Genomic DNA, 23598 nt, shown 5'->3' on the forward strand with positions numbered 1-23598 from the left:
TTATACAGCATTTTATCTGTACTCTGCACTTAAAATGTTCTAAGTGATTTACTGCTATTAGCATGTTTAATATCCTCAACAACCTCATGAGTTAGGTACTATTTCCTATTTTACAGTTGAGGGTAAGTAACTTGCCCAGGGTCACAGAAGGGTTTGTGGGGGAAGTGGGATTTGAACCCAAAAAGTGTGGCTCAGTGCTGTTACGCTATTTTGCCTCTGGGAGGGTAGCTGATGAAAAGTGGTACTTGTGGAATGTGGTTGTTCATTTTGCTTAGTTTTCTTACCAAATAGAAGCTTTCTTTGAGACTTTGGAGACTTCCAACAGCATATGTGCTACATCAAGCAAAATATAAAGTATTAGATTAATGATCATAGTTAATGATAATGTCCCTTTTTCAGGTACCAGTTGGGTTAGTTTTAACTCAATCAATGTAAAATCCCATACATCTGTAACATAACCAGTTTCCGCAATTTCCACTAAAGTCTACTTGTAGCTTAAAATGTAGGGAAAATTAATTTTCAATTAAAAAGAAAAACTTGATGTGAAGATTGGTGATTCACCTCTTGCTGTGCTGGCTTTCTTGTGTATAACTACCTCCCCTCTTGCACACATTCACTTAAAATCCACTTTGCAGCACAATCCAATTAAATTTTAATTTTCCATTAGATCATTTTTCTTTTGGCAATTTCAGAGGTGGTCAGCTTTAACATAAAAATAACTTATTTCTAATTAAGCTTTCATTTGATCAGAAACTACATTTCTATAAGGTTTCAACTAGAAAGTTTCCCTTTGAAAAGCAATTATGTAATTAGAGAATAAATCGCTAGGTGTTGTTTTCTCCCAATATAATACTTTTTCATGCACATCTATTTCCAAAGTAGGCATTTTTTGGTGTTTTCTGCTTAAGAAATATTGATGCCTTGTCCCCAAAGAATATAATATTTTATGGCCTAAAATAAAATCTCTGTAGACATGTAAGAGCCTAAGTTTCATATTTCTAGGAATTGATAGGCAGTGAATAAAGAACTAATCAGAATTCACGTGGAATACAGAAAGCTCATCTGTGATTGAGCTGTGCTTTTCATTTCTGTGTTGCTAGTAAGTTTGAAAATCGACCATCCTGAGTTCCTCAAACTATCATAAAATTAATAATCTTTAGGGAAAAATTCTTTGGGCATTTCTGAATGAGAAAATTTTAGTATCCAATTAATTGGTCTTCATAATCTAATATGCTATTGATTATTTAATTTGCTTATAATTTTTAAATTGTTATTGCCAGGATATATATAATGAAGATTATGGATTTTCTATATTTTAAATTAGTTCATGAGGAAAAATTGCCACAAGTACGTGCACTGCTAACAATATTAGCATTTTATGTCTTTCACTATCAGTTGTCAAATATCTTCCTAAATGGTTGTAATTTGTAATGCCATCAACATTAGCACATATTTTTCATTATGGCTATCTTTATTTTTATTAATGTTTTCTAAGGCAGTTTAAGTATGAAGCAGTCTGCTAGCTATTTAAGAGAGTGTAACTCTTCATATCTAATTTTTTCCCAGTTTGACTTCAAAGTTGTTATAAATGGTTTTTGATTGTATTAATGAGACCTTCCCAAATTCTTTCATAGATTAGACTCTCTTCACTGAGTGGAATGCCCACTAAGTCTTTGGAAGAGATTAAAAACCTCTTCCAGCGATTATCTGTCCGAAGATCAAGTTCACCATCTCTTGCCGGTGGGAAAGAGCCATCTTCTGGGGTCCCCAACACCTTTGTGAGCAGACTCTCTCTCTTCAGTCGAATTAAACTGGCTTCACCTGTGGAGGAAGAGGTCTCACAGACAGGAGAGAGCCAACAAGGTTCTGGTAACTCAGCTTGCCCGACAGAAACAGAGAAACAAAACGGTGATGCAGGCGTCACAAATGGCAAGGCAGATTCCCTCCCTGGACAGCCGCTGGCCGCTAACCTGTGTTATGAGGCTGAGAGCCCAGATGAAGCGGCTTTGGTATATGCTGCCAGGGCTTACCAATGCACTTTACAGTCCCGGACACCAGAGCAGGTCGTGGTGGACTTCGCTGCTTTGGGACCCTTAACATTTCAACTCCTACACATCCTGCCCTTCGACTCAATAAGAAAAAGAATGTCTGTTGTGGTCCGGCACCCCCTTTCCAACCAAGTCGTGGTGTATACCAAGGGTGCTGATTCTGTTATTATGGAATTGCTTTCCATGGTTTCCCCAGGTAGGTTCGTACAGAACTGAGAGGGTAGTGGTATGAAGGGCTCAGATTAAAAGACCACTCTCGATGGTTTTATGAAAGCAAACAAGCCAGATATGTGGGAGTCACTCACACTTGGTGGAGCGAGGGAAACTGCTTAGGATTTGGTGAGAAAGCATATAAGTTTTGGGGTGACCCAGACTTGGGTTCAAATCCAGCCTCTGCCATTAGCTATGTCTTAATGAAGTTACCTAACTGTTCTTTGCCTAAGTCTTCAGTAAATGGGAATTATAGTACCTTCTTTATAGGTTCCTCAAACATTTAATGTCATACCATATATAACACATGTACAGCCTTTACCCAGTGCCCAGCAAATGGTAAGTGTTCCATGAATGACTGCTAATGTTATTATAAGTTACTCTTATTGCGGATGGTGTGGATATGGTGTTGTATTTAGTTCTTGGTCTTTTTCTCTCCCCAGAGAGAAAGGAACAGGGAAAGTTTTATTCTGAGAGTCCCTTTTATAAATGCACATTTGGGTTTTAAAACCTAAAGGCCTTTTGTTCGTTGTGGGTTAAGCTATCATTGTTTTTAAAAAAATATGTCTGTAATTGGGTAGACTGGTGGGAACACTTGTGTTTTGTTAATTATTTTAGATGGAGCAAGTCAGGAAAAACAACAAATGATAATAAGGGAGAAAACCCAGGAACACTTGGATGACTATGCCAAACAAGGCCTACGCACTTTATGTATAGCAAAGAAGGTAAGGCTGCTAGCACCCTACTCATTCTTACCCACAAGGTAATTTGATTTAAGGGAATCTGACATCTATTGGGCTACATTTTTATCAGGAGCAGGATCATTTCACTGAAAAGGCAGAGGGTCTCTTTTGATATTGCACTCTCCATCCTTACAACTATGTGTGAACAGGTAGAAAGTGCCTCACCCCCTGTACTACATTCTGCTTTATAAGAACTGACATACATAGATTTATCCCTCTGTGGCAACCTGAAGACAAAGGAAAATGTATCATTGGTTCTTTCTCCAGGAAATGACCTTAGTTTTTATTTGGAGCAAGAGTTTTTTTGCCACACCCCAGTGTGGCCCCCTCTCTCTTTTTACTTTTACAAATGAGTAACCTCATAAACCAACCATCAAAAGATATCAGAGGTGCTGCTGCCTACAAAATACCTCAGCCTGAACAATTCTGATACCACTTTCTCAACCACAGCATTAGAATCACCCCGAATTTAACTAAGTGGAGACTTCTCCCAACTGCATATTTTCTGGTATAATTAACCCACTTTCGTCATATATGGTGCCTAGAATTTCCTGGAGATACTGAGCTATAGGGCCCATCCATCATCAGTGTTACACTAGTCTGGTCACAGAATTCAGGAAGCTTGTGACCAGGCATGTGAGGATAAAGACCTGTCATGAGTGTGCCCAGAGAAAGGAATACCTAAAACAAATTGATGGCTTGATATCTCCCCCTTGATATGGCCTGCCTCTTAGCTCTTTTTTTCACTCCATAGGTCATGAGTGACACTGAATATGCAGAATGGCTGAGGAATCATTTTTTAGCTGAAACCAGCATTGACAACAGGGAAGAATTATTACTTGAATCTGCCATGCGGTTGGAGAACAAACTAACTTTACTTGGTAAATAGACTGTGTTGTATTTTCTGAATGGAGAATTTTGAAAAACACTCGACATCTCTAAATAAGTTAGTCACCAGTGCTTTTTTTTCCCACTTTAATCTAATAGATATATGTGATTCTGCCTATCCTGTCCAGTCTGATTCCTACCCAGCTTCTAATCCTTTCCATTCTGTTTCCCAGAGCAGTGAACTAGACTTCATTTGTGGTGGGATTGGGTTGATCATTCTTAAGAAGGTCATTTAAAAACACAACACTAAACATGCAGTACAAAGTCAAATAAATATCCAGGTTCAAGAGAAGAAAGCTAAAGTTTCTCACCAGGCACTAGATAAGTTACTTAATATATGTTGTCTTTTTGAATCTGCACAACAAATCTTCACTTTATTTGGAAGATGCTTGGGGCACAGAGCAGTTCAATGACTTGTTCAGAGTCACATGCTAGTAACTTACAAAGCTAGGAAGAAACTCAGTCAGGTCTACCTGGCTGTAGGCCCGTGTTCTTTATTCTGTACCTGCAAATGGACTAAGGAAATATATTTCTCTCTCTTACTTTCCGATTTCAACTAAAGGTTGCACGACTTACATCTCTTGTCTTAGACTGAGTTGTATCTTGAAATCATCCAGAGCACTTTAAAAAATCCCATTTCCAGGGATTCTGATTCAATTGGTCTGTTGTGTGGCTTGTATGTTTGAATTTTTAAAAGCTCCCCAAATAATTCTAAGTGGCAGCCAGAGTTGAGAACCACTGCCATAGGGTCTGGAACTCTAGTTTCTAATGGAAGCACTAACACACCAAGGGACCAGAATCTGAGCCCGATTCCTCTGGTTCACAGAAAACCAATGACCTCACCTAGTACCTAGCCAATGGAGTGATGATGCCCACCGCTAAGTCTTTTCTCTGTGACAGTGCAGGTACCAAGGGTCCACGTTTTCTCATCTGAAATTTCAAACTCTAAAATGCTCTGTGGGCCAATTGCCAAAAGTTGTTTGGCAGCAAAATCAGGCCTGATTTGATATGACTATTGGAAGCCTTTATTATCCTAATTAGTGTGAACATTTATATCTTTTACTACAGAAATGTTAATATACTTAATTATCAGATATTACAAAATAGGACATAGGTACCATGTTACCTTTTTCAAGTCTGCAAAACTTTTGAATTCCAAAACTTATCTGGCCCCAATTATTTCAGAAAAGGGAATCATTGAGTTCACTATGAAAGATCATTAAAAATTTATGTCTCACTGACGAGAGCATTCTTTAAAATCCTGCCCTTACTGTTGAGAGTATCACAGAATTATAAAATCATAGAGCACATTATATAAGCAACTGAAACACCCCACCCCCTTCAATTTACTGAGAAGAAAGCTAGCCAAAAGAAGAACAAGTGAGTTTGATAAACACATTGATTCCTAAGGTTTCCTTCCCAAATATTACCTCATGTATGATGTTGGTCTGGGTCTTCACACTTCCTTTGGATCCTTGGAAGCTACTAGAGAAGGATTGCTTGGCTAACAGATATGATTCGATTATAGCCTAGGTGAGCTTCAGCTGGCTTTTGTTTCTTAGAAGCTGTATTGCACTTTGGTTATTTTTTAGGTGCTACTGGCATTGAAGACCGTCTGCAGGAGGGGGTCCCTGAGTCTATAGAAGCCCTTCACAAAGCCGGCATCAAGATCTGGATGCTGACGGGTGACAAGCAGGAGACAGCTGTCAACATAGCTTATGCGTGCAAACTACTGGAGCCAGATGACAAGCTCTTTATCCTCAATACCCAAAGTAAAGTATGTATAGTGAGATTACACCAGTCTTTTTGTTTTTTCAAGGCCAGTAGAGCATTTTTGATTTGATATAGGTAAGGAGAAAGATAAACTAATAGCCATTAGTCCCTTGATAATTATTTATTCTATCTAGCAGCCTAGCTTGTACTTGCGAGGGTATCATAGTTCTTCTAAAAGCTTGGAGAAACCTTTCAGATTGAAGGGAAGTGATGATTTCTGTTGGAACCAGGTGAATTAATATTTTTATGTAATTCTAAAAATAGACTCTCAGGGTAATCATACCCTCTACTGGTAATTCTTAGATAGTGCTCCTGAAAATATCAAAAATTTGTAGTGTTTAAGGGAAAGGGAAAAAAAATTTTTTTTTTTAAGGAGAACGTAAGAGGCTTGGACCCAGCCTATTTTTCTCAACACCCATTCCCCCCGCCCCAGTCTCTAACACAAATGTTCTAATCAGTTAAACAGGCATTTTATTATTTTCAGAAGATTCCTAATATAGTAATAGTCTAACATTTACGCATATTTTTTTAATTAGCTTGGAAGACCTTCCTCACTCCTTCCTCAGTAGTCAGACTTAGCTACATTCATTCTGTCACGACAGTTGGCCTCTCAGAAATCCTCTGGAGCTTCTCATCTGGATCACATCTTGAGCTTTTGTCACGGGCTACCGTGTCTGGTTAGCTTTGTTTTTATGATCAGGTCTATTGGTACCCAACTAGATCGTACATTTTGAGGAAAGAATTTTTTCCTTATTCAGCACAGAGTGAGTTCTCCTTGGCAGTGGCCTGGGGACCTATAACCATAGCCACCAGCCAGCTCCTCATACCACCCAGGGGCTGAACACAAGAAAATGCTTAGTCATTTTAGTCACTAAATTGGATGTGCCCTAAAGCTCGTAAGACCCGGCTTTAAATGTTTGGCCTGCCAGTGACCAGATGTGTATCTTAGGGAGTTACCTTCCTGAGCCTTTTTTTTTTTTTTTTGCCTATAATGTGAGAGTAATGCCTATTTCATAGGGTGTTATAGGCATTAAATGAGAGAATATAAATTAATGTGATACTAGCAGATGCAAGTAGTTTAATGAACATTAAAAAGGAAAAGTAATCAATTCTTGGTGTTCAGTTTTGAGTATGACATTTTTGCAAGCAGTAAAATCTTTATGATTGTGAAATTTATTTATAAATACACGATTGGTAGTAAAAGCATTTAACACTACTAATTCAAGAAATATTTACAGAGTATCCACAGTGGACTGTTCTAAGTACAAAAGATGTATTTTTATTTTGCTGTCAATAGCTATTCTAACCATGTGGATTTTCTAGGTAACTAACAGAACATTGTGAACGTAGTGTAGTTTGCGATGACTCAAGTCTATGCAAACAAAGTGCTGGGCACATAGTAGGGGCTCAGTCACTGGTATTATTTTCTCTTCTTCCTACTCCCCACCCTACAGGAGATGCTAAGAATTAAGAAAGGAATTGAAGATCATGGAGCCCAGCTTGTCATTTAGTGAAGGAATTGCCTCTGTGACATTCTAAGTGGGCCACCGGGCAACTAATGGAATGTCTGCTCGTTTCTATAGTATAGTACCTCACCTTTACAAATTTCCTTCAACGTTTGTTCCTAAATTTGCAAATCGAATTATAGTAAATGTGGTTCATCAACACTGAACTGACAACCAACATCACTATAATTCAGGCCTGAACAAAGCTTTATCTCATACACATACTTTCTCCATAAGGCACATCATAGCTTTCTTGTCCATGGGAACAGTAGATACGCTTGGGGGCCATTTTAAACAGTGAAATCACCCACAAAAAGCACAAAAACGTGAAAAATGTGTCACCAAACAGACAGTGGAAAGGACATTGTTTACATATGGGAGCAGACATAAGAAGGCACATTACCTTGTTCAGCTTTGGCTGGAAAAATAGACGTCTCTTGACTCAAAATTTTTGTACATGTTCACAAATGATTGCAAAAGTACCATGAATATTGATTGTAGGATTACAGATAAATTTCAGCAAGTAGGCGAAATCACAAATATAGAACCCACAAATAACGAAGATCAACTACGTGCATGTATATACATGTATACTTCTGTAATGAAAGTAGTTAATTTATACAGCTAAACACATACATATGCAAATAAGAGGATAAAAACATCTATGTAATCAGTCTAGAATCATAAAACTATAGAAAATTTATGTTCAAATTTTGGAGGACATCCGCTTAGACTGTGTTCTGTGCATAATGAGCATGTGAAGGCTACGAAAACTGTGTTTGTAGTGTTGGGATCAGGTTCATTCCAAAGGCACAGGTGCCAGGCAGCTCCATGTTCAAGTTGAATCTGTTTCTAGTTTAAGTGGTTATTAAGTCTTTGTTATGTCATGCCTACATATTCCTATCTACTACTTCCTTACCTGTCTTATTTTGTTGCTAGTTGACAAATGCTTGATAAAACAGCATTTGAAATAAGAGTAAATGACGTCTGAGTGAGGGGCTCTTGCATGAATAAACTATTTCAGGCTTAGCATCTGAACATAAAGGTACAGCACCTAGATTTTGCTTGGCTCTGTTCTTGGTAGTCATCTGACAATAATTTCTGGATAAGTTATTGTTGGTCTTCTTGAGTAGATTTCATTCAGTGAATACTTATTGAGTGCTTGATATGGCCTTCTTTTAGGTACTGTGAAGGCTTCAAAAGTAAATTAAAAGTAATATCTGCCTTTAAAGAACTTCCTAACTAGTGTAGGGTGAGGAGGGTGGAGGGATGTACACCAGTTAAATGTGTCAGGCATCAACCACTAAGAACATCCTGACCAGAATAAGTCTATAAATACTTAATAAATATTTAATGAATGAATGAGTGAATGTATTGAATCAAAAAGAAGATAAAAACAATAATTACTGTTTTAAATTCTGCTATCACTAGGAGCTTCGCATGTATTATTTTACTTATTCCTTACAACAGTGTTATGATGTAGGCATTTGCATTTTTCAGATGAGAACATGTAGGCTCAGAGAGGTTACATAATTTGTCTAAAGTCAAGAAGAGAGTAACTGCCAGAATAAGACCAAAGGGCTCTTGAGATTCACTGTTTGAGAAGGTAAATTTCACCGATCCCCACATATGCGCAGAAGTCTTTATAGGACAGTTGTGAGGTCTTCAGAAAGTAATTTCTTATGTGCTACCTAGGGTTGCCTTGATGCAGCAATTGCTAAAGAATGACAGTGACAAATTTAGCAGGATGTGGCCACCAAAGAGCCCCAAGGCTAACTGTCTTTGCCCCTTGTTTCAAGGATGCCTGTGAGATGCTGATGGGCACAATTTTGAAAGAACTTAAGAAGAATCCACCCTCTACAGAGCAGGCATCATTAAGTGAGGATTTATACCAGCCTCCTGCCTCCCAGGACTCAGGGCTACGGGCTGGACTCATTATCACTGGGAAGACCCTGGAGTTCGCACTGCAGGACAGTCTGCAAAGGCAGTTTCTAGAGCTGACTGCTTGTTGTCAAGCTGTGGTCTGCTGCCGAGCCACACCGCTGCAGAAAAGTGAGGTGGTAAAATTGGTACGCAACCATCTCCGGGTGATGACCTTGGCCATTGGTGAGTGGGGATAGAACTCAGCCCCATGCTTCTCACTTTCTGTCTGTTCTTCCTTCTGTATATCTGTTTACCCCTCTGGCCAGCTGGCTTTTTCCTTCCCTGTTTTCCCTCTTTTTCTTCTTTCTCTCCATCTCCCTACTGCCTTCCCCTTTCTCTTCATCACCTGTTTCACCACCTCCTATGAACCAGGTGGTAGGGATGTGACATGGAAAACAATATAATAGTCAAGACTCCGGGTTACATGTTAGAACCCAAAATCAACTGGGTTGAGGAGGGTAATAAACTAAATCATAGAACTGAAAAGTCTAGGAGTTCTGCCTTCAGGAAAGTTTAATTCAGAGACATGAACAATTCATTTATCCATTCAACAAATATTCATTGAGTGTCTTCCATGCGCCAAGCATTTTTCTAGACAATGGAAATAGAAGAGTATATAAAACTGACAAAGCACCTTTTCTTAAGGAACTTAAATCTAGGAGGAACATATATAGTGAACAAATGAAATGAAAAATGAAACAAAACAAAAAAGGCATAAAAATATAAAATATCAGATAGTTAAAATGCAATTGAAAAAATAAAGTGGAGCTGGGGGGATGTAAAGCATTAGAGGAGGAAAAAGGAGCTGCTATTTTAAATGTTTTTCCGAGAAGCTCTCACTGATGAGCTTGTGTGGGAGGACAGACTCGAAGGAAATGATGAGGCGCCACGGGAGGTCTGTGGCGGAGAACATTCGTGGCAGAGAAGACGGTGAAAGTGAAGGTCCTGGACTGTGCTTGGTGTGTTTGAGGCCAAAGAGTGAATGGAAGAGTTTTCTGCAGGTTAGTGAAGGGCAGAGAGGTGGCAGGCTGCCAGATCATGTAGATTCCTGGAGGCCATTATAAATTTTTGGCTTTTATCTGAAGAGTTAGGGAGTCATTGGAGGACTTAGAGCAGAGGAAGGACACAATCTGCCTTAAGTTTAAAAGGATCACATTGGCTGCTGTGTTGAGAGTAACTATTGGGGTGCAAGGACATGAGAGAGGAGAACAGTGGAGTCTATCGAAATAATTTAGGCATGAGACTATGGTGGTTTGAGCCCACATGGAAAGAGAAGAGGTAGTAGATGTAGTCACGGATATGGTTTGAAGAAAAAGCTGGTGACATTTGCTGCTGAATTTTATATGCTATATGATAGAAGGAAGTAAGAGGGACAACAAGGTTTTGTTTCTAAGAACAGAAAGAATGGAGCTGCTTTTTACTAAAATGGAGTCGGGAGTTGGATTTTGCATATGTTAAGTTTGAGAAGTCCATTAGATGTCTAGTAGTGATGTCAGGTAGGCAGCTGGATATATAGTCTGGAATTTAGCAATGAGGAATTGGCTAAAAATATAAATTTTGGAATTGTTAAGTCTAGTGATGATATTTAAAGCCTTGAAATTAGATGAGATCACCAAAAAATGAGTATAAACGGAGAAGAGAAGCAGTATAGGATTAAGCTCTGAGACACTTCAATGTTTAGAGAGTAGCAAGATGAGGACCTAGCCTTCTGTTCCAGACTTTGCTTTCACTGGGATTGTTTTCAGTCTCAGGTAGCTTCTTCCCCTCAGGATGCCGATATGGCCTCTGAAAATTCCCAGGTTTAGATCCTGTCTTATTTACAACCTGAGTGAAAAAATAGTACTTTTTTCAAGTTGCTGGAGTAAAATATCAGGATTTGGGTGGAATTTTATTCAACTATTTTATTGAATGAACATATAAATGAATGAATTGTCCAAGCCCCTAGATCCAGATATTCTGGAAGCTAGACCCCCTGGACGTATCAATTATATCAGTTAAGTTGAGTCTTGTACTCACCTCTGAACCAATCACTGAGGCCAGTTAACAGACAATGCTAATTATCCAGGCCTGGGTCAGTTGTCTATCCTAAATCTGGGGGTTTGGGTTTGTCCTCACTAACTGCATGGACTCAGAGTTCTCAAGGAAAATCAGGATACTATTACCAGAAAAAAAGTGAACGATCAGTGGGTAGTTGGCAACAACAAATGTTCATTACCAACAGGAATGTAATAGCTCCTCTTAAGAAGCATCCGGTGTGTTGGGAGACCAAAAAAATCTATAGAAAGCATAATACCATGTGATAGAGATACACAGGGTGGTGCTGGAGCCAAAGGAAGGGGCATCTGATCTGAAGGGAATTGGAGAAGGATTTCCCACAGGAAGTGACATCTAAGCTGCAGCAAGAACAACTGAAATCCAGCAAGGTGGGTGGTGATGATGAAGTCAGTGTTATAAGAAATAGCATGTGCAGTGACTGGAAAAAAGTAGGTTATATCTGGAAAATTGAAAGTAGACAGGAAAAGGTGAAGGGATTAAGAAATACAAATTGGTAGTTACAAAATAGTCACAGGGATGAAATACAGCATAGGGAACATAGTCAATACTATTGTAATGTTGTAATAACTATGTATAGTGCCAGGTGGGTACTAATCGGGGGCATCTTTGTAAATTATGTAAATATCTAACCACTATGCTGTACACCTGAAACTGATATAAAATAACATTAAATGTCAACTCTAATTGAAAAATAATCTGCTTAATCAGCTTCCAGGTACTTGGATACATGGGATAAACTTTGAAGGATTTTTTTGCTTGAGTAGCCACAATCGATTTGCAAAGTTTGCATCTTTTCTTTATTCATATGTCTCTCACCTTTTCTTCTGTCCCATGAAGGTGATGGTGCCAATGATGTTAGTATGATACAGGTGGCAGACATTGGGATAGGGATCTCAGGTCAAGAAGGCATGCAGGTGAGTGGATGCTCTGTACCCAAATGCCATGAACTACCCACCCATCCAAAAGCAATGTTCTCCATTGTAAAATCTCAGTGATAGAGTGAGGCTGTCTGTGGTTAGTTCAGGAATGACAGACAGGAAGTTGATTATTTCTTGGGTAATTTTAGCTACATGGTTCACTTGCTCAGTTTAAGAAATATAGCTTATCTAGATCATAAGAATATATGTTTTTAGCCTCGCAATAACTATGTGACTTTTACAACTGACAAAAGCTGCTAAGAATTTGAATAAAAGATGTAAAGATCCTAAAGAGAGAGGAAGAGAGGCGGAAGAGAAGAGAGAAGGAAGAAGGTGGGAGTGTCCTATCTGTACGTGGGGGTGTGTGCATTTTGGATAGTTTTTAAGGCACAAAATTCAGATAGAAGCTTATCCAAAAGACCACTTTTTCGTATATGAAACAGATTTTGTCAGAGGAAAGTGAGATGTGAGGCTTAGGGTTTCCCAAGAATTGTAAATTACAACATCTGTACAAAAAATTAAAAATTCAAATTTCTCTTTGCCTAACACTGTGCAGTTACATAAAATGATCAGTACCTTTGATATTTTCCTCATCGAAGAGAAGTGAATGCATATTGTAATGTGTAGAGCTCTTGCTAAGGGAGCTGCTTTCTAGGGAGAGTACATTTGCTGAAAATACATCATGAGTAACCAGTGAAGTCTTGTTTTATTCAGCTATATTGGAAAGCTGAACAGTAACCTCAGGCAACTCGTTAAGTCTCCAGTATTTATGCTTTTTGTTTGTTTGGAGTTTTATTTTTTTGTTTGGGTTTTGGGTTTTTGTTTTTGTTTGTCGAGGGGTTTTTTTCTTTTTTTGTTCTGCATGCAAAGTTTAAAATATATTTAACTAATCTGAGCCTGCTGATGGTCAGGTGCCATGCTATTTCTCCTCTGACATGTTTGATTGTTCAAGGCAGCATTCTCTTCATTGTCTCTGCAGGCTGTGATGGCCAGTGACTTTGCCGTTTCCCAGTTTAAGCATCTCAGTAAGCTCCTTCTTGTCCATGGGCACTGGTGTTACACACGACTTTCCAACATGATTCTCTATTTTTTCTACAAGAACGTGGTATGTAGCTCCAGAGAATGTGGCCTTTCCCTCTTCCCACCTTCCAATCCTGCTTGCTTAAGGGATGAAGAAGAAGTGCCCTACGCTAAGCTCACTTCACGTATTGATGTTTTGGGGGCAGCCAGGAGCACTCCTGCCATCTAACGAGAAATATTCTGGGAATCTGCCGTTTCAGCTGCTGACAGCAAATTGTTAGGCTTGTCCATCTGCTAGCATTTTTTATTCCCTATGCATTTAAATTTAATTAAGTCCTGTCTAGTTCATTTAAAATCCAATTTTTGACCTTCTATATAAAGGTTGTGACAAGCAGAATTATGAAACATTTAATACTGTCTGTCAGTAGAAAATGAAACAGTTTGCTTCCATTTTATAGGAGATACCAAAAAATATATGCTGTCCCCAAATTGATGTCCCTTGTGTTATATTGAAGATACAGATGAAAACCCAGTATGATGCCTTAGCCTATAGCTGGCTAGTATTCACAGATGCAGGAATTCTCTAGCAAGCCAATAAAATATATTTGTGCTTTGTAGTTATTTGATGGTAAAGGATCTTGATTTTAATTACATAATTCCTAAAAGGCCAGAATTTGCTAAGATGTCCTGGCTTCTAAGCTTTGGCCTACCATTTAAATTTCAGTTTCTTTTTTTAAAAAATCATGTTGATCTTATATTGCTTCACTTAAGTCCTTTTTAGGTGGGGCTATAACGTAAGTATGTCATTTTTTTTTTAGACAAAGTATGTTTTTTAGTTTTTAAAGTCCATATGTACAGCATGTTAGTAGACAAATTTATATCGCTCTATTGAAATGCCATCTTTAGGGAAAAATTTATTGGGTTATTTTTAGGATATACGAAACGTGTAATTTAAGGCCGTGTGTGTGTGTGTGTGTGTGAGAGAGAGAGAGAGAGAGAGAGAGAGAGAGATATGTCAGCAGAAGCATTTTTTCCTCAAGCACAGTGAACTTTTTAGGATGCTCTGAGTACTTTACTAATTAGAATTAGCACATTTAGTCAAACTTTAATAAAACTTTGTTGCTTTATGAAAATACTTGAAATTTATGTTTCTGTCGGATTGTGTGATTCTGTAGGGAGCCATAATTTGTCATTTAAAATTCCAGGATTTAGTGATCAGTGACTTTTAATAAGGAGCCCCGCTCCCAGGTTTGTTTTTTTTTTAAACACCTTTGTGTTTTTTACCTTCTACTGTGAAATAACTCACTCCCTTCCTACCTCCTTTTAACCCCCGATTAAACCAGAAGGTTAAGAATCACTAGTATTAGAAAGAGATGCCACATGCTCTTGGAGAGAGGGAGTGTTTATTAGCAGAGAGTACATCTCCAAGGAGCAAGGGCCTTGTGGCCTTTCTGCTCTGTGACCCTTGCTGTCTCTTCACACTGGTATCCTGGCTTATTTCTCTTAATTACCTAGCCCAACAATGAATGCTTTATAAACTGTGGAGAAAAGGGCCCATACCAGAGCCATTTGAGTAGCTTATCTTTCTGAGACTGGTTCCCGGGTCTTGGACAACCTTTTGATATTTATGGTAACTATGGATTCACGCCCTAGAACAATGCCCCAAAACACATGTACCGAAAAGTGATACATTTTGAGGAACTGGGCATAATGCATGTCCACGGACTCTGGACTAAGAAACTGTCCAAGGGATTTTGGCTCCTGTCCTAAGGTGTTTTGTGTATCTATGATGCCAACAATTACAGCATCTTAATATTCATGAGGCCCTTTACAGGTCATGAGCACTTTTTAACTTAATCTTGATACTAAGCCCTCATTTTCTAAACAAGAAAATCAAAATTCAGAGAGGTGAGAAAAAGGGCCTTAAGTCAAACAATCAATAGGAAGTGTCTTCAGGCCTTGAAACAAGACTCCCTATATCTAAGTCCAGTGTCATTTTCTCTGATCTGCTTCAGGGCGCAGAGCTTTTGCTATCATGAATTTTATTTGTTCGAGACAGAATATTGGAGGGAACAATGCAGGATATATGATCCTAGCCTCTGGGTGAGCAACTGTCTTAGTTTGCCTGGGACTATCCCAGTTTTAGCACTGAAGAATCTCATGTCCTGGGAAACTCCTCAGTCCCAAGCAAACTGCGATGGTTGGCCACCCTGCTGCCATCATCCCATTTTACCACTAAAGCTAATTGTGGACCCAGAATAAACATTTGTTGTATGCCTGCTACATACCAGGTACTGGGCTATGTTCTCTTCATCTACAGCTAAAATGTCTCAAGGTGAATACTAGCTCTACCACTTATTAGCCAGGTAGCTATGGGTAAGTTCCTAGGCCTCTCTGTGACTCAGTTTCTTCATCTGTAAGATGGGGACAAGAATAATTCCCAAGTTGTTATGAAGATTAAATGAATTATATGTAAAGCTCTTAGAACAGTTCCAGCACCACACAGTAAAGAGAGTGTGTGTATGTGTTTATATGTATGTATATATGTGTATTTATCTGTATATTTTTTTAATTTAATAAAACATTTACCAAAAAAAAAAAAAAAGCATGTGGTAAGATGTGCTTATCTTCTCTTTTGTAAGTGAGGAAACTGTGCTGAGAGAGGCTGAGATCATACAGCTCAAAATGACCATTTCTAAGAAGTGAATGTTCCTCTTTGTGTCCCTAGGCCTACGTGAACCTCCTTTTCTGGTACCAGTTCTTCTGTGGGTTTTCAGGAACATCCATGACTGACTATTGGATTTTGATCTTCTTCAACCTCCTTTTCACATCTGCCCCTCCCGTCATTTATGGTGTTTTGGAGAAAGATGTGTCTGCAGAGACCCTTGTACAACTGCCTGAACTTTATAAGAGTGGTCAGAAATCAGAAGTAGGTGTTAAAGCAAAAACACTTAGACAAATTTATATCCACTGTCAAAGTCAGGGTATTTTGCAATCAGTCCAGCTAAAATATTGTACATTCAGAACGGTTTAAAACTATTTGAATTGTTTCATTATTTTAAAACATCTCTACTAACCTGGCAGATATTAACTTATTTGCTTCTGAGGGGAACACAGGTAAAACTATGAAAGACCTTGAGTACTTATAAGAAGAATCCATTGTTTAGACTTTACAACTAATAATGTCTAGTATTTACTAAACTCCACTCTGCTATCTAATTGTTCAAACTGCTAAACATCCCTGTCTCATACACAAAATGCTTTGAGAGAGAACCTGGTACTGTTCCCATTCTAAGATGAAGAATCTGAACCTCAAAGGGATTAAGTAATTTTTCCAAAAATCTCACCGCTGAAAAATGGCGGAGCCAGTGCCAGAACCCTTCTCAGCCTGGTTACAAAGCCAATGTTAGATTCTTCAGGTTCTGCTGTCACTCAGAACAGTAGTGTGATCTAAATGGCCCCCTTGTCCTAAAACTGTGCCTACCTCCACTTTCGTGATCTCTGAGTTCTTTCAGTCTCCCATCAATTTATCACTTATATCTGTCCACCCCTTCCCATCCTTCTCTCACTGCCCTCATCGTCTCTTAGGGTATCGTAGTAGCCGATTAATTGATCTAGCTATCTCAAAACTCTTTTCTTTCTAATTCATCTTTCACAAAATTAATAATAATTTTAATTATTAATTAATTTATATACTACTTAACAAGAATTTATGTAATGCTTCTTATGTGCCAGGCACTTTTTTAAGTGCACAACATACATAAATCTAATCCTCAAAATGACCCTGCAAGATAGAGATGCAATCATTATCCACACCATAGATGAGGAAGGTCAGGCACAGGAAGGTACCTAATCTGCCCACGTCCCAGAGCTATTGCCCTGGGCAGGTGGACCCAGGCTCCTGAGCACAGGATGTCTACCATGAACGCTTTGCTACAGAAAGAACACTGATGCTATCTTTAGTCCTTGGGTTTCCCCACCATGGTATTTATTGCTAGAAATCCAGAGTGCTCTCACAAGTTCATTGTCAGGATCACAGGGAGTAAGGTGGGCCAGCGACCTATAGATACCTATATAGTGGACAAAGCCGAGGGGTCAGTCTAGTCAGATATTCTATTCAGGACTCTTTCAGTTGCAAGTGACAAAAAACCAGCTCAAAGTGGCTAAATGAAAAAGGGAAATTTATTGGCTCACATTGCTGCAAAATCTAGGAGTAATGGTGACAGAACACTGTTATTCTTAAAGCACCTATGTATGTCCTGGTTGTGACTCATTGGCCTAGGTGAAAGCACTTGCCTTTCCCTGTGTTTATCACTGTGGCTAGAAAGAATATTTTCTCATTTGATCAAGCCTGGGACATATGTCATTTCTCCTCAGGGCTGAACCACATGGACAGGGTTGGGAAGAGGGTTTTCTATAGAGGGACTGGACAGACAGTACTGAGACTCACCATATGAAATCTGTGTGTTGGGCTTTACTTGCTATTCTTAAAACAATAATGCAGATCAGCACGGTTAGAAATTATGGGTTATGCTTAGCCTGACTTTAAATTCTGTTTCTGTGGTGTGTGACCTTGGTAAGTTATTTAACTTGCCTGTACTTCAGTTTCTTTACTTTATGGATGTGGTGTGAGGAATAAGTAAGATAATATGTCTAAAAATTTTAGCCATATTAAACTCTCAATATTGTTATATTTTCCCCCGAAAAAATTAATCAGAAACTTGAGGAAATCCTGAATTTAAAATAATGCATTTATTTTTGTCAGGCCAACTTTTTTCTGGCTTGAACTGCTTTTTCAGACTGGAGAGTAATTTAATGTCCTTAGGTTATATGAGCAGCCAACAGAGAAGTCACACATTCAGCTTTCAGGGAAGAAGAAATCCTTATAATCCTTTAATATCATGCAGTCCATTCAGATCGAATAACTACATGGGGTTTTCATCAAGGAGCCCAGTCTGACTTAAAGTTCAGGGCCAAGATGCAGGAATGTGTGGTTGATATTAATGAAAGTTGTTCTGTACCCCAGGCCTAAGTTAAATTCCAAGTCTGTTGGAGAAAGTGGGATGAATGAGGGACCTTCTAAGTTTTTATAGCGGGCATTTTAAAAGCCCATTTGCGTTGACGGCCATGCCTGATCTCGTCTGATCTAAGCAGGGTCGGGCCTGGTTAGTACTTGGATGGGAGACCACCTACAACCAGGTGTTGTAGGCATTTAAAAAAAAAAAGCCCATTTGCACAGGTGAAGATTGTAATCCATCCTTATCCTTCGAAGTATTGAGGTCATTGTTTCCTATTGTTGAACCCTGTTATCAATTCTATGCACACATTGTTCTATTAAACTGGCCAGTTTTATAATACATGCTAGGTGATAAGCAGATACCCAGCATGTGGCTCTTGGTAATAGGTAATTGATTTCACTGATTTTACCTTCTAGAAGAGTTGTCCTTTCTTTGAACTTGGCCTCTGGATAAATTCTATTTTATGCTTGGGCCATTTGCTATCTTCAGTGTCATGAAATACACTCTCCAGGGTTGTAGAATCTCTCTCCTCAAAAGGAGATGGGTCTGGAAGGCTACAGTCAGAGACTTCCCTTCCAAGAAGCAATCTATTACGCATCTCTCATCACCCACCCCAACCTCTTTTCTGGCTTTGACTTCATGTCGAGATTTTCCCTTTCGGTTTCCAGATCCCTTTAGCCTCTCATTTATCTTATCCCTGGCCCTTCTCCCTCTACTTCCATAATCCTCTTACTTACTTGACTGTGGAGAAATTGTATTTTTTACCTTTTGGCTCTAGGTTTTTTGAGCAACCTCTGTTCCCCCAAAAGCATGAAGTTATATTTTAACTTATCCTCAAATTGTTCTCTCTTGTCCAATAGTGTTTTGGTTGCCGCTTTTTTTCTTTTTTTGACTCTGCTACATGCTCTTCCACCATTTGATTATGCTTTCTAGATTCTTTGGACACTTGGATGAAGAAAGGCAGGTAGAATATTTCCAGTGAGGAAATAGTAAAAGATGGTAACAGGGAAACATAGATTGGAAATAATGAATCTTCACTGTTTGATTTTCCAGAGGACAAAGAGATTTAAAAAAAAAAAATGATCAATATAAAAATTCCAAGTGTAGCCTTTTGAAGAATGGAAGAAAATAAAAGGAGAATTTGTATATTTATAATGTTTTATTCTTTAGGAGATAATTAGACATTTTCAAGACAATTTCAGCCTCTTTTTTGCATTTGAGAGGAAATAAGACTGAAAACATGTTAAGAAATAACATGAGATATGATACATGGTTACCATTTTTGTCCGTGGCAGACATCATTAATAAACCATAGCACCCTATCCTTCCCACTGGGTCTGAATGCAGCCTCAGAATCCTTTTGCATGTACATTATCATTCAGTCAGAGTTGGCTCTTGTCTGAAAACCTGTTTTCAATCACTTGACTAGTGTGTCTACTTGATCTTTCTCTTTCTATAAGCTTTTGGTAGAAAGCAGTTTAGCACATGAAAAGTCACATAAGTGTAGCTTATTAATCCAACAAGGATTTGTTGAGTACCTGCTATGTGCCAAGTACTGTTTTAATCACTTGAGTAAAAGAATCAAAGAATCTGTAAAGCTCGCATTCTGTTGAGAGAAACAGGAAATCATTAGGTAAACAAATAAGATTATTTTAATGGTGATGAGAGACATAAGGATGCCATGGTAATAAATGATTGAGTGAGCCTTACTTTTGGACTGGTCTGAGGGTGCTTCTGTGAGGAAGTGATATTTGAGCTAGGATATGAACAGTGAAGAACTGGCCATGTGGAAGGTCCAGGGCAAAGAATTTCTGGCCGAGAAAATAGCGCAGGTAAAGCCCCCAAAGAAATAATGGATTTGGCATGTTTGAGGAACAGAATAAAGTTCTTGTGGTGGGAGCATGGTGAATGATGAGGGTAAGAATGGGAGGAGGACCTTGGAGAGCAGGGGCTTTTGTGGGCTATCTTATAGGCCATGGGACGGGACTTTGGTTATATTGGAAATGCAGTGGGAAGTCATCAGAGGAATAGAATGCAGTCAGCTGATCAGAAGATGGAGCGTTCTGATTTACAGTTTTTAAAAACCATCTGGCTGCTCTGGGAAGATTGGACTGAGGGTAGGAAAGGAAGCAGAGGGGTCAGTTAGGTGGCTATCCAGTCATTCACAGAAAGAGTTGACAGTGAATTGGAATGAAGGGAGTAGAGGAAATAGAAGTGGATGGATTTGGAAAGTTTTTGCAAGAGTAATTTTTTATCAACAGGAAATGGAAAGTTAGTACTACTCTTTCCCTGTTTCAGGCTGATTTAAGATTGACCCAGTGATAAAAGCAATATGAGTTGAAGGGTTCCATCAGGGATTTTTGTTCACCTGTGAACTCATTCAGCTAGCACCCCACTTTCTTCTACCACTATTTACAAATCTCACTTCTTTTGTGAGTGAGAATGAAAGAATAGAGTTTTCTCTCAAAGAAGCAAAAACAAATACTGGCTTGTGTTCCTTGATTTTTCTTTGACCCTTATTAATCTTCCTCCTCAATATCTGTTTCCTTTTCAGGCATACTTACCCCTCACCTTCTGGATCACCCTGTTGGATGCCTTCTATCAAAGCCTGGTCTGCTTCTTTGTGCCTTACTTAGTGAGTCCTTTTTTTGCTTAAAGGATTTGTTATTAATGAATGGGTAATGCTTCTTGCTGGTACTTTATTGCTGGTATTAGCATATAGAATGGGTATATCAGGTAGGATGTTCAAATAATCAAGTTGATTATTAACTGAATAGATTATGCTCAATCAAAAAAAAAAATGTTAGGTAATGGATTAAATTTAGAAAGAAATGCCCAGTTGAATACTCTTAGGTCTCGTTTTAGCCTTGTACTGCTTGATAATTTTTGTCAATAACTTAAATAAAATTGAAATTCAGCAATATAATTAGATGAGCCAACATCAGAGAGGCAAAGTTAGAATATAAAATCTATTATTAGTGAGTTCTGGGCTAATTCTACCAGAATGACATTCAGAGTATTAAATTTAAACTCTTAAATAAATCTTCCCAAACTAAAATACCTGTTTTACAGGTAAAAAATGGAAGGAATGTGACTAAGCAAAGAATGTGTAAAAATTAATTTAAAAATTTTGGCCAACACCAAGCACAGAGCAGCATGATATAACTGCCCACCCACGTATACCCCTCCGTGGAGGAGGACAAGTTTGATCATGGGTAGTGTCAACGAAAGTCCAGTATTAAGGACCAAAAAAGGTGATAGTCTGTCTGAGTAACAATTTCTGTTCCTTAGTTCTTATTCAAATAAAATGACTTAAATTTTCCCAGCTAGAATATTCTGGGTATACTGCATTTCAAGAGGAATATAGATAAAGCAACCTGAAGTATATTCACAAGAGAATGAGAAGAATTTTAAAGGATCATAAAATTGTATCATTTGAGGAATACTTTAAGGAGTTGGAAACATACATGTAGGAGAGGAGGGGATATTTACTTAGCAGAGATTTAAACAGGTTAGCCACAGTAGCTGCTTTGAAGATCTGCAGCTCTGTTAAATGAAACATACTTGATATTTTTCCACACCTTAAAAAGCTAGAAATAGGAGTAAACGTTTCCGGGAAGATGAATTATGATTCAGAATAAAGAGGAATTCCAACTGAAAAGTTCAAAGATTAGATGGCCTGTCTGGGAGAGTCAGTCTCTCTTTTTCAGAAACGTTCAAGATTACCCGAAATGACTGGTTAGTGAGAAGAGCACTGAGTGTGCGCAGCAATCCGAGATCACCACCTTTCATCCTTTCCTTGTAGACCTACCAGGGCTCCGACGTTGACATCTTTACATTCGGAAACCCCCTGAACACAGCTGCTCTGTTCATCATTCTCCTCCATCTGGTCATTGAAAGCAAGAGTTTGGTGAGTAATTCTGAAGTAGCCTGAAACTCATTGTGCTTGAGGGAATGTCTTCTGTTAGCAGTGACCCTGCTAAGCCCTTCATGCCTAGAAGACAACTGGTAATGAGAAGAGTGATGAGTCCGTGGAAGAAGGGTGATTCATGGCTGCTCTTACTAATTGCTGAGCGCCATGATGCTGAGGTTGATGTGCAGCCAGAGAAAGTGGAAAATGCCTGTCCGGTCCCCTTGGTGGTATCTATGGTAGATGATTCATGGAGGAATGAGTCACGTTGGAGAAACAATTACACTTATGTGGCCAACATTTTTCAAAACCAAGCCGATGCCTTTCAACTAAAATAAAAAGAGGTGTTATTCCATAATCCTGGCATGCTGACTTTAGTAATTGATGATTCTATGCGTTTCTCATAATTTAAAAAAAAAAAAATTATTTTTTTCTCCCTCCAAAATTTCTACCACTCATTTAAAGCTAGGTCTTTCTGAATTAAGCTGCTGACTTAATGATAAACTTAAGTCCTTTCATCAAAATGATTACAAGGTAGCTCTCTGTAGCAAAGCTAGTGTGTAGGATTCAGATAATGAGAGCTTAACTGTAAACCTTCCTTTGCAGATGAAGCACATCCCACCCACCTCTGGAGAATAAATTACCTCTGTGATAATTTATGCTGCTCACTCATTTCTATTGGCATTGTCTCTACTATAGTCAAACCCACTGTCATCTCTTCCTGGACTATGGCTACAATCTCTTTCATCTTCCCACCTCTGCTCTTGACTCCTCCAACCCTTCTCTACAAAACAACCAGAGTCATTTTTTGAAACATAAATCATATGTGTTTGTTCTCCTTTTGCTAAAATCCTTCAGTGGTTTCCCAGTACTTGGTATAAAATCTAAAAGCCTTAAGATGGCCTCTAAGGCTTCATGTAGTGAAGCCTCTACTTCTGTTTCCAACCTCATTTCCACGTATTCATGGGTTGGAACCGCACTGTCTGTCTTTCAGTTTCTCAGTTACATTGAACTTGTTACCATATCAGGGCCTTAGCGTTTACCATATCTTCTGATTGGAGTATTCCTTATTCTCTCTTGGATCCCTATTCTTTACCCAGCTTATATGTTATTTTAGATCTCAAAATGACAAAAATGCTACTTCCCCAAAAAACCCTTATCTGACTATTTTGTCATACCATCCTCTTGTTTTATTCACTGCTCTAATAATAATTTATAACTATTCACTTAATTATGTGATTATCTTATTGCTGCTTCTCTTCTGCGTTAGACTATCATCTCTGTGAGCAGGATTCATGTTTATTTTTTTCACCACTGTATGCCATTATCTAGGACAAGACTGGCATACAGTAGGTGCTCCAAAAATATTTGAATGGATAAATGAATGATAAATGACTAAGCAATGTTTGATGTATATTTACCATCCTGGTAGTGATGCATTTCAAACAGGAAATAGCTGAATGAGGTTATAGTTTTAAATGTTATATGAGATTATATTATAAAATTATTTATAATAATTTCTAAAGTGGGGCTGAATATTTTTGGCATACCTTGCTTTGCTTATAACTTGCTATAATTAAACCTTACA

At 38.5% G+C, this 23598-nt stretch overlaps 1 protein-coding gene across 2 annotated transcripts in view; it reads left to right on the forward strand.

The window, feature by feature from the left end:
- Positions 1 to 23598, forward strand: part of ATP10D (ATPase phospholipid transporting 10D (putative)) — a 106733-nt gene that overhangs the window by 72945 nt on the left and 10190 nt on the right. For both annotated transcript variants that reach the window (XM_039845138.1, XM_039845139.1), the window contains 10 exons: positions 1635 to 2244; positions 2877 to 2983; positions 3756 to 3882; positions 5482 to 5666; positions 8967 to 9273; positions 11983 to 12059; positions 13042 to 13167; positions 15811 to 16011; positions 20655 to 20735; positions 21906 to 22010. In XM_039845138.1, the coding sequence (XP_039701072.1) occupies positions 1635 to 2244; positions 2877 to 2983; positions 3756 to 3882; positions 5482 to 5666; positions 8967 to 9273; positions 11983 to 12059; positions 13042 to 13167; positions 15811 to 16011; positions 20655 to 20735; positions 21906 to 22010 (1926 nt within the window). The remainder of the gene's footprint in view (positions 1 to 1634; positions 2245 to 2876; positions 2984 to 3755; positions 3883 to 5481; positions 5667 to 8966; positions 9274 to 11982; positions 12060 to 13041; positions 13168 to 15810; positions 16012 to 20654; positions 20736 to 21905; positions 22011 to 23598) is intronic.

This window comes from Pteropus medius, unplaced genomic scaffold (assembly GCF_902729225.1).
Source record: "Pteropus medius unplaced genomic scaffold, Ma_sr-lr_union100, whole genome shotgun sequence".
Classification (NCBI taxonomy): domain Eukaryota; kingdom Metazoa; phylum Chordata; class Mammalia; order Chiroptera; family Pteropodidae; genus Pteropus; species Pteropus medius.